The 12,496-nt window shown below is 30.8% G+C and overlaps 1 protein-coding gene across 1 annotated transcript; it reads right to left on the reverse strand.

The window, feature by feature from the left end:
* Nucleotides 1-11,396: 11,396 nt before the first annotated feature.
* On the reverse strand, nucleotides 11,397-11,852 carry LOC145099695 (ethylene-responsive transcription factor ERF071-like). The gene has a single exon (XM_079037222.1). It carries the CDS (start codon nucleotides 11,850-11,852, stop codon nucleotides 11,397-11,399), a length of 456 nt encoding a protein of 151 aa, XP_078893348.1.
* Nucleotides 11,853-12,496: the final 644 nt, after the last annotated feature.

Raw genomic sequence — 12,496 nt, forward strand, 5'->3', positions numbered from 1 at the left:
AACGATCACAATCCAAGAACTGTAAGGCAAATTCACTATGATCACAAAAACTTCAAGATTTCTAGAGAAAGAAAGTGATTTCAAATGGGTTTTCTAGAGAGAGAAAGTGATACAAACAAGTATTCTAAAGATAGAAAGTCGAATTAAAGATCAAATCAAGAAAAAAATTCGATTTCTAGAACACAAGACACTCTCTAAACACGAAGATCAATAAGAACATGAAGAATCACCAAATCAAGATAGCCATCAAGGATCAATTCTTGATCCAATCAAGAACACCCACTCTGATACCAATTGATGTGGTCTTGATTACGGTGGCATGTGCGGAATATGAAAGATCTAGTGAATTATCATGTAAAATCAAGAACAAAAGGAGTAAATAAATCTTTTTAACCTCATATTAGATCTAGAAAGAATATACAAATGGGTTTGTACAAAGTTTCTCTCTCTTGTCTAACACTCCAAATGGTTCCTTACATAAAATGAGTGTCACTCACTTCCTTATAAAGGAAAGACAACTCCTTACACATACAAGTGGGTAAAGCCTCATCTAAGCGTGACTTTGCACCCTAACAATATATATATATATATATATATATATATATATATATATATATATATATATATATATATCTGGTTACAATGAGGACTCAAAAAGTGATGATGATTGGGAGGAATATGCTCCACCATCCATTTCATAAAGGTCATAAATGTCAAACCCAAATACTTGGCCGTGGTGCGTTCACATGTGATTCACGTTCAGGGTAACTAATACAGACTCGGAGATTTAATCACATGCGCCGAACGTCCAATAAACGTCATTTAAATGAGTTTTATTATTTATTTTCGTTTATTTTTTTATTTTTTCATTAAAAAAGCAATATTTGAAAAAAAAAATAGATATATGCTCGGTTTCAACGTTTTTAATTTTTTTTAATTTTATTATTGTTATTAATTTTTAAAAATTATTATAATTTTCTTGTTTTCTTTCCTTTTTTCGTTCTTTTTAAATAATTTTACTACATAGTTGAAGGTATTTGTGTTTTTATTTATTTATTTATTTATTTTTTAAACTAAATATCGATTTATGTTTTTAATATTTAACAATTATAAAATTTTAAATAAGAAGAATATTAAGGATAATAATATTTTTTGTTCATACTTTTTTTTATCATATTATTTTTGGATCAAAAAAATTTGAATTATTTTATTTTAATTAGTATTTTGAATCATATGATTTTGAATCAATAATATATTCAATTAAATGTAGTTCATAAAAATTATGCATCATTATATATTTTGGATCATTTAATTTTGAATAATAAAATATATAATTAAGAATTATAAAATATTATGACTTTAAATATTTTTAGATCATAACAAATTAAGAATCATAAAGTAGTTGAATCAATTTTTTTTATATGATAAATATTCTGAATCATCATAATTAGGATTATATTATGTTTCATAATATTTTGAAAAATTAATATTTCATTTAAATTTCTATGATTTTTGGAGAAGTTTTTTTCAGGATTTTTTTATAAAAAGAAAATTTTTCTCAAATTTTCATTATTATGCTCATTTTGTAGAGAATTAAATTTTAAAAAATTTTATTTTTTCAAATTTTTTTAAAAGAAAAAATAAAAGTAAATAAAAAAGAAAAAAAAAACCCAGTAAATAACAGCATGACACGTGCTTATAGAGTGAGATCGTACCACGTTCGACGCATTGACACGGCTGAAAGAGTCTTGACTTCTATGTACACCAAATATTCATTTACATTTTTAACCCTCATATTTTATAAATTACACTTGCATCTTTTCTAATTTTTACACAATCAAGCTTCGGTTTTTAACATAGGCAGAATTTTGTATACGCCCTCGCTAAACAGCTAAATATCGTATTTGCCCAGCCTAAATTCCAAATATCGTGTTTTCCCTTCTTAATGTTTTTTAATATCATATATACCCAAATCTATTTTTTTATTTTTATTGATTTTTAATTTTTTTGCCATTTTAAAATCATTAAAGCTAAAAAACATTTGAAATAGACAATTCTGCCCTTGCTTCTAAATTTCAAAATCATACACACGTAAACAGGGATTATCGATCGCAGATTCATCCTTCCGTCTTCCTTCCGATCATAGCCCCCTTCCGTCTTGTAGCTTCCTTCCAATCGCAGCTTCCTTCCGATCGTAGCACACAACATTTATCTTCCCCCCTGTTGTCCCGCAATCATATCATTACATCAGGTGATGTCGACTTCAAGCTATTCCTATTTTCCATCTCTTCACTTTCGTTTTTAAGGTTGCTAGTTTCAATTGTTCACATTCTTTTAACAATCAGCTTAGTTATGTTGTATTTGATAGCTTAGTTGTTTTGATTTGAGCTACAATCAGGTTTCTAGTGAACTTCTTTGTTATTTCGATTTTGGTATTACATAAGCCTACCATGTATTTTGTTGGTTGTTAACTCTTTAAAAGTATGTTTTATTAATTCGATTTTGCTATTAGATCAGCTTACAAATAAGCCTCACATGTCTACGAGGCCAAAAAAGAAAGTGGCAATGAAAAACCATAAGAAAGTTACTGTAGCTCATGAGATAAAAACCATTCCTGATTCTGAAGAACATGAACAAACCACAAGCCCTCCTGTTTATGAACCTGAGAAGATCCTAATTCATGAAAATCAATGGTCTAAACCCTTCAAGTGGTAGTGAGTTAGTAATTACAACTTGTTACAATAATCGATAAAAAATTCAGAAGCTCTTTTTGATCATCTTATAGGTGTCTTTTATAAAGAATGTGACTTGTGGTTGATGATTAGATTAGGTTGAGGAACAAAGAAAGAGAAGAGAATGACTGTTGGTTTTATATATTTTAGTGGAAATCAATGGTTTTGCTTCCTGTGCCTTGTTATCTAGTATGTTGTTTATCCATTTTTTCCTTAAATCTTTTGAGCAAATAGCACCCAATAACAATAATGTTACCTATTCCCAATTTACCCTTGATGTAATCATAGTTTTAAGTTATGTTTTCAGAGAGAATACCTGTTGTGATATGTTTTCAGAGAGATAGAGAGATGTTAATGATCTCATCATATGTATTTTGTTAAACATGGTCACGATAACTAAAATTAGAAACATAGAATACCTGTTGAAAACTAGTAATGCCTTGTTAGCAGCCAGTTAACTAGTTAACAATTTCATCAATGAAAATGACATCATATGTATTTTGTTTTAATTAGTAAGTTTGCCATCCTTAATTATTAAGTTTGACATGTTTCTGTGTTGCTGTTGTTGTAGGTTACTAAAGCTGAAGGTGGGTTACAAGCCACAAAAGAAAACATACCTAACACCTTCAAATTCACTACATCAAATGAAGAGATATAAAAGCAGGGCTAAATTCAAGAAATAGCATTATACTTTGAGAAATTAATAAGATATAGCATTGAACTTTCATAGTTTTGTAATAGTTAATTACACTAGCTATATTTTTTATCTCGGTACTTTTTAATTGTAATATATATAATTTTTGTCCATAAAGAATATATTTGGAATTAATTATAGTTTAATCCCTGTTTTTTTAAATTTGGTACTTATTACGTTTTGGTGCTTATATTTTTTAAATTTACACTAATTACTATTTGGTCCTTATACTTTTTAATTTTGCAATTATTACAGGTCGGTCCCTGGACCTTAAATTTGCACTTATTACAGTTTGGTCCTTGGTCTTTAAATTTGCACTTATAGCAGTCTGGCCCCTGGTCTTTAAATTTGCATTTATGACAGTTTGGTCCCTGGACTTTAAATTTGCACTTATTACAGTTTGGTCCATGGTCTTTAAATTTTCACTTATGACAGTTTGGTCCTTGGACTTTAAATTTGCACTTATTACAGTTTGGTCCCTAGTCTTTAAATTTTCACTTATGACAGTTTGGTCCCTGGACTTTAAATTGGCATTTATTACAGTTTGGTCTCTTGTTTTTAAATTTGAACTTATGATAGTTTGGTCCCTAGACTTTAAATCTGCACTTATTACAGTTTGGTCCCTAGTCTTTAAATTTGCACCATATATACAAATTTGATAACAAATGCAAATCCATGAAAGAAAAAAATATCAAAATATTTGTTTATGTCACATAATAACAAAAAAAAAATCCATCAATTCAACCCTAATTAAGAACATTTGCAACTTAAGCTAACAAAATTATCAAAAGGGCCAACTAATTGCATGAGATTTTTTTATGTAGACCCCGAAAATCCCACGTCGCCATGCGATTTTGTATTGTTTCCACGTTTCCAAAAATGAATAAAAAAATTGTTTTCATTGTTAGTATTGTCATTTACTAAAAAAAATGGAAATTTAAGTAACCTTTTAGCGGTGGTTTTTTCACTTTGATCGAAACTTTGAGATGTTGGATTTTTACATGTTTTTTGATGGTGTCCATACTCACCACATCACGGACACTTGTGTCTTTTTTTAGGCTCATCCGATGATTTAATTCTACTTTTTTTTGGTCGTCCAGGTGCGCGTTTGATAATAGGTGGATATATTTTCTCCCCATTTTTTTGCGCCCATTGATGTTGTCCAGGCATCAGAGCAATTTGAAAAGTATATGCAAATTTAAATTTCTATATAGTGAAATAAGGATCACCATATTTGTCCCAGTTAGCATCCCTTATAAAAGCAATAAAAGTCGTTGCATGTACACATGGTCGACCCTAAACATGCCACACGCGACAACTACTGAACATGCCACACGCGACAACTACATTTTCTTTCATTTAGGCTGACCTCCCAACGTGTTCCCTTGTACTTCACTTCAGCTTGATTCTCACAACTTCTAGTAACTTCATATTCACCCAAGTTCTATATGAAAATTAAAAACATATATATTTTAGATATATGTATTATTGAAGTAAAAACTAAAACAAAAATAGTCATTCGACTTAATTATTTAACATGTTTACCTTAGCGATGTCGTTGACATGAATTTTATCAATAGGAACCAATACGCCATTCCATGTACTCACCAAATTCCTTTTCTTATCAAACTGTTTCATAATCTTTTCCCTAATTGCGTCAAGGAGATCAAGCACAGGTTTATAGTGCAATTTACCAATCCAAGAATTAAATTTTTCTGAAACATTATTAGTGATGTAATCACACTTGGAAGTAGTTCCAAACTTGCTTCTACTCCAAATTTTTTTGTGATTGGTATTTAGATATGCAATGGCATCTTCATTTTTATTACTAATTTCCTTTAATAACCTAGCATGCTTGGTAGGACAAAAGCTTTTCGCAGCAACCTATATTTTGGTGTTAAAGAAGTAACCATGAAAGTGTTTCTTGAAGTTGCTATATAAGTGCCTTATACATTCTCTATGCTCGACATTAGGATACACATTCATGATGGCTACTTCTAACCCTTTCTGTATGTCCGATGAGATAACAAGACCATTTGGGGTTCCAATTGATTTTTTGAGTGAGTCAACAAACAATGTCCATGATTGTGTGTTTTCTGATTCAAGCACACAATATGTTATTGGAAAGATAGAATTGTTACCGTCAATATCAGTTGCAGCGGCTAGTACACCATTAAACTTTCCTTTTAAATGACAAGCATCAAAACCAATATACGCACGACAACGAACAACAAACCCTCTAGAACAAGCTGCTAAGCAAATAAAAAACCTTTTGAAAAGTTTCTTTCCACCAACTTTGTCAAAGTCAATTTCAACAACGCTTCCTTCGTTCCTTTGTAATAGTTCTTCTATAAATTCGTACATCTTCATGAAAGAGTCTTCCCACTTACCATACATGTCGGTATAGGCTTGCTCTTTCCCTTTAAAAACTTTTAGGTGTGGCACGTCAACATTGTAAGTTTTCATAATCCAATTTCTAAGCTCATATGGAGAGACATCCCCATCAGATTTCAACTTGTTAGTTACTACATTAGCGATCTAACCTTGAGTGGCACCCATATTGCCACCTTTGTTGCTTCGAGTGCAAGTATGTACGTTTACCATTTTCTTAACCTAAAAAAAGAATTAAATAAACATAAATATACTTTTAATATAAAGCATGTTAAATATAATTTAACATATACACTTACTTCAAAGGTAACTTCATCTTGTGTAATAGAAGCATGAATTCTCCACTAACACTCTAGGTTTTCACATCTTGCTGTGAATCGTGTCGGGTCACTTTTCTGAATGTAGTAGTTAAACTCATTTATGACTGCAAAGTGGTTCAAATCTCTCCTAAAATCAACCACATTTTTGAAATTTTGATCTGACTTCCATTCTTATACTATTCTTACTAAATGAGTTAACTTCATCATCATCATTCACTATACCGTCTTCATTATCAGAATTGAGATGAATATGATAGCTTTCTTCACTAGGACAAAGGTCTGCATCATACTCATCGTGTGGTTCATCTCTGTTGGCACACGAATGGTTAGCATGAATATTGGAGCCGAGGTTATTCTCTGTTGTCACATAAATGGTTACTTGTTTCTTGCTTCCATACATGCTAAGCATAGCCATGAACTTTTCATCAGAATTAAGCTCAATAAACGATTTGTCTGGTGCATACTTTATCACTTCTTCGTGTAGTTGACTTAACTTGTATAAAGTTGTGTCTATGTGGATACATTTTTGAGAGCCAAAACAATATATTTGCCTACAACTGTTCTTCGTTAGTCGAAAGTAACCCCTATATTTTAATTTTAACTTGAACATGGATGTTGGTATACGCATGAAATTAAAACTAAGTAGAGAAACAATCATACAATTTTGTAAAGATTTAATAAATTAAAATTAAGATATTCACATAAACATACTCGATCATTGGAGATGTAGCCCTGCTTTCCCATATTGGTTTTGATGTGTCATGAAGGGTAATATCTTCTGTTTGAGAACGATCTTCTGACATTGGTTTGTAGCGCGTCTATAACGGCCTAATTTTAAATCGGCGATAAGAAAAATAGATATAAAGGTATAACAAATACCAAATGTATGCTTTATAATTCACAAAGAATGTTCAATTCAAAAAGAATTCATATTGCACATTAGTTCATTACTCTTAATCAAACATTCAATGACAAAGAAAGCCAATAAATAATATGCAAAACGGTTTTAATTCAACAATAACAGAAAAACATATAGAGATAACCTGTTTATTGTAATCACATTCATTTTTCACATCTATCCTAATAAAAGAATCCCTTAATTGCCACGTATCACTTCCTCCTACCATTCTTCGCAAAAGTTAATTTACTTTTATGCCCTCCACCATTATTAATAAGTTTAAATTACATTTATTCGGTCTCTTTTATTTTCTGTTTCAAGTTTGGAATTGATTCTTTCTAATCTAATTGATATTGTTGATATCCTTAAATCTCGTCGATTTCTAAATGTCTAGCTTTTTCTTCAACCCCCCCCCCCCTAAATTAGAGACGTGAAATTTAGATATGATTTTTGAAATCCCTAATTATCAGCCCCTCTCCCATGTACTCGCCAATTACTAAGGGTTTTTATTTGACATTTTCATTCGTCATTTTTGGTGATCTCTCACTTCCACTTTTCTTGTCTTTGTCGATGTCTCCGTCAATACTCATTTATACGATAATAGAAAAAGGTCGTGAAGGGTAACATCTTTACTCATCGATGAAGTATACCAAAGTGAATATGAGTAAAACCTTACTTCAATACCCTTTATAATCGATCAATCTTGATTTTGTTGTTATTATATGCATATGATTTGGCATCGACTATCGATTATCCAAGATGGGAAGGAATAACTCCTACAACATATATGTATAGGTTCAAGATGATGAAGAATGTTCATATGATTCTAGAATATGAATGTTCATTGACATATTTTCATTCGTCATTTTTGGTGATCTCTCACTTCCACTGCTCTTGTCTTTGTCGATGTCTCCGTCAATACTCATTTATACGATAATAGAAAAAGGTCGTGAAGGATAACATCTTTACTCATCGATGAAGTATACCAAAGTGAATATGAGTAAAACCTTACTTCAATACCCTTTATAATCGATCAATCTTGATTTTGTTGTTATTATACGCATATGATTTGGCATCGACTACCGATTATCCAAGATGGGAAGGAATAACTCCTACAACATATATGTACAGGTTCAAGATGATGAAGAATGTTCATATGATTCTAGAATATGAATGTTAATCTCATTGGGCCAGTTAGATACTCCTCTCATACATTTGTAATTAATCTTCTTTCGCATATGTACTATTTTACTCACTTAATCTTCTTCTCAAGTAATCTCATTTACATAGAAAGGCAAAATACGACAATGTAGAGGCAATTATAGGTTCTTTAATTTTTTTTAGTGAAGCTTTTTTGTATAAGTTTGATGCCAGTTGGCCCACAAGTGAAGGAAGTTGCACAATGGTTTGGAAAATTAAGTTTTCACTTTTGGGTTAGACATAGGAATGACCTGATCTTTGATATTTAACTCTATGCAGTCAATAGAAATTTGGTAGCTTTGAAGGGGTTAAATTGTTAATTTTGGTGATTTTTCTTTGAGTTTACTTTTTAGGTTCTATGATGTTGGGTACAATAAAGAGTTCATTGGAACAAAATTCACCATCCAGTTTAGGAATCTTATTGGTGCAATTTCCCTCTTTTACCATCTTTTTGCGTTTCTATACCCTTATTGGGTTTTATGATGGATTCTAATGCTTTAAGTAATTAGTTTTATTTTTCAAATCGTCTTGAATATGTAAATTATTTCTAGAGATGTAATCATTATCTAATTAAAAAGATTACTAAAATGTCCATGGATGAAGGTGTTTTTTAAAGACGTTTTGGATTGTGATATCTTGATTGTGATTTGGAATTATGTAATGAGTTTCTAAGTATTTTGCAGATAATATCAATAATTCTTGCAATAATCAAACACCACAAACGACCAAGACCTTAAACACGCACACAACCCATGTTTTGAAAACCGGACCGGACCGGCCGGTTCGACTGGTTCTACCGGGAACTGGTCCCGGATCCAGTTCTTAAAGGCTAAAAAACTGGTATTCGTGTGAACCGGTAAAAACTGATCCGGTTGAACAGGTTAAAAACCAGTCAAAACCGGAAATTTTAAAAAATATATTTTATTTTTTTATTTTTTTGTATTTTTTATATAATTAAATATCATTATGACATCCTCCGGTTTTTCCGGTTTTTGAAACTGGTCCTACCGGTTGGACCACTTGAACCATCGAACAAGTAAGACGACCGGTTCGGTCTTCGGTCCGGTTTTCAAAACCTTGCTCACAAACTGAGTGATTTCCAAAAGTTTCAGGTTTAACATTATTTCTATATTGCTCCAGATTTAGACATATGAGTCTATTTTTGTAAGCCCTCCCTATATAAATTAGTTATAATTTTTTTTATTGATTTTTGAAAGTTTTCAGGTGAGCCATTATTTATCCATATGCCTTTGCGATTCCTTCTTTCATTTTATCTTCTTTGATGTTTTGCTTGATTATTTATTCTTATTTAAATAAATTGCAAATCACAAGGAAGAATATGTCGAAATATGTTAGTGTAAGTGAGTTTACTCCAGACCCAAAGCTACAAGTGTGTTTGTTTTCCTTCGCTCTATCAAATGTTAACCGATTTTGCTTCGAACTCAACATTTTAGGTTTTGTAATGGAAATTTTATTTTGATTTATTTTACTTTTTATATTGAATTGCATCAGACCATTGACTTTGTCAATCATATGATACTTTGTTTAGGTATATATAATTATTTACCTTAAAAAAATAGACATGAAACTTGTCCTTTTCAATAATAATTAATTTGTAATTAATTAGGAAACAAAATAGAGAAAGACTAAAATTGTTTATTTTAAATAATGACGACAATAATTACAAATGAAACTTCTAATAATGGTATGTATAAAGAAGTTTTTTGAAATTTATAAACAATTTTTAGTTTTTAATTTGCAATTTATTGTGTTGTTTTTATTTACTTTTAATATATTTTTGCTATATTTAATTTTTCGTATACCAATGTTATTTACATGATTGATTATGATTTTTTACACTCCATTCAAAATTATATTATGTTTTATAAATTATAATTATATTAAATGTTTTCACATACGTAACATATATCAGATATTCAAATTTCAAATATATATATATATATATATATATATATATATATATATATATATATATATATATATTAAATAATCAATATAAAAGTCTAAAAAAATCTTAAATCTTTTTTATTTAATAAAATTTAATAAATATATATCCGTGGTTTCCACGGGTTGTAACCTAGTTATATCATCAATTGTAATAACATTCAATGATTAATTGACAAAGAAAGCCAACAAACAACCTAGTGATTGTACCCGCTTAGCCAACAAATAATATGCAAAACGGTTTTAATTAATCATGAACAAAAAACATAGAGATAACCTGTTGATTGTAATCACACTCATATTGGACATTATATCATCAATTGTAATCACATTCAATATTTAATTGACAAACAAAGCTAACAAATAACCTACTGATTGTATCTGATTACACATGTATTGATCACGCATTCTCAGATTTTAAGTTATTCATCTGTTCTAATCATGAATGTAACGTTCAATTCACAAATAAAGTCAAAGATTAACCTGAAAATTGTCATGATTGCAACAAGGAAGAGACGAGAAGGCTGAAAAGAAGTCGACGTTGTGTGTTTTTTTGATCGACAGGATCTTCTGCGATCATAGCAACAACAACAGGTAAGGGTTCATGTAATTTAGAGAGTAAGGGTATTCTTATCCATTTAGTTATTTTTTTTCATTTTTAATGATTTTAAATTGAAAAAAATGCTTATTAAATAGTAAAATCTATTTAAAAATTAGATTTGGGTAAATATGATATTTTAAAATATTAAAAATGACAAATATGATATTTAAGGTTTGGGTCGGACAAATACGATATTTAAATGTTTAACAATGGTATATATACGAAATTCTGCCTTTTAACATATGATTATTTATTGGCATTCAATCTTCACCTTTAAGTTTTACAAAGGAACACTATATGAAAAACAAGTTTTCAAATAAAATAAGAATAATAACCTTTAGAAAATCATGAAAAACAAGAATGAAAACATTAGAAAAATACATTTTTCACAAAATTATTTTTATTTATCAGATAACATAAATATACATTACTTTTTCAAATAAAATAAATAAAATACAAACCGGCATATATAACAGTTAAATCGAATGACATGCAAAATACATGTTTATATTACTTTTTTTTTTTTAAATACATAACCAATGTCTATTAGCCACATTTTCTGTCCCATTTAAAATTTGTATCTTTGTGTCATTTCCTAGTTGGCGTTTTCTGAGTACTCCTCCACCGGAAAATTGGTCTTGGCTTTCTTTCCTCTATACTGAATATTGGCGACGTCGTAAGCTCTGGCAGCCTCTTCTGCAGTATCGAAAGTCCCCAGCCACTTCCGCTCATGCGTTCCCGGAACCATTATCTCCGCCGCCCATTTCCTCGACGGCCGGAGACGAACTCCTCTGTAGACATTCTTCGTTCTCTTTCCCGTCTCTTCACCACTACTTCCGGTGAACATTTGACACCCCAAACAGTGATCCGGGATTCGCATTCCACATTCGCCGCAGATTTCATACTCCCCCGGCGACGGTTGACTCTGACAATTTCCGATTACATCACTGCTTGTGCTTGGAGTGGCGATGTTTCCATCGCAAATCACATGCCGGAGTGCTGAAACAATGGCGGAATTCTCGTCGTTGAAATTGCTTGTCGGACTGTTCATTTTTCATGAAGTACGGGAAAAGTGGTTTCTGTGGCTCCATTATATAATTGCGATTTGCGGCGCTGCTGATGAACATCGAAGCTCACGTTGAAATTTCATTAAACGCCGAGGATATCTGCGGGAAGCCGAGGATCGATAGCAACATAAAGGTAGAACTCTGTCGTTTCCTAACTGTTATTTTCTAAATTATAACCCCTTCTTCTTTGAAATGTTTTTCACTACAGTCCCTACAGTCTTAATTTTTAGATATATCATGAATGTAGTTGAACTTTTCCTAAATTTTGTGCGACACACCAAACCCTAATGTCGATTTCTCTCTCACCCTCTCATCCACATAACTATAGTTTTTTTTTTTAAAGTTTTATCCGATATAAATATCAATCAACCTTACCATTTTATACCACAAAAAAACATATATTATTTCACTCAGTTTCATTTAGAATGTCTTCGATTGCCTCCATTAGGCATGTGGAATTTGATGTAATACATATAATAGTCAATACATGCGATGTTATAATAACTAACCGATGTTCATACTAGTTGGTTCACGTGATCAATGGATCACTATCAGCCCATTGACTTTGGTGGAACAAATATACAAAGTTGAAATTATTGATCTTAATATGAAACCCGTACATGAATTG

Source organism: Lactuca serriola, chromosome 4 (assembly GCF_051521515.1).
Source record: "Lactuca serriola cultivar US96UC23 chromosome 4, Lser_US96UC23_V15, whole genome shotgun sequence".
In the NCBI taxonomy this organism is placed as follows: domain Eukaryota; kingdom Viridiplantae; phylum Streptophyta; class Magnoliopsida; order Asterales; family Asteraceae; genus Lactuca; species Lactuca serriola.

What these genes read in the sequence shown, in the direction of transcription:
- LOC145099695 (XM_079037222.1), bottom strand. Translation starts at nt 11,852, where the DNA reads ATGAACAGTCCGACAAGCAATTTCAACGACGAGAATTCCGCCATTGTT.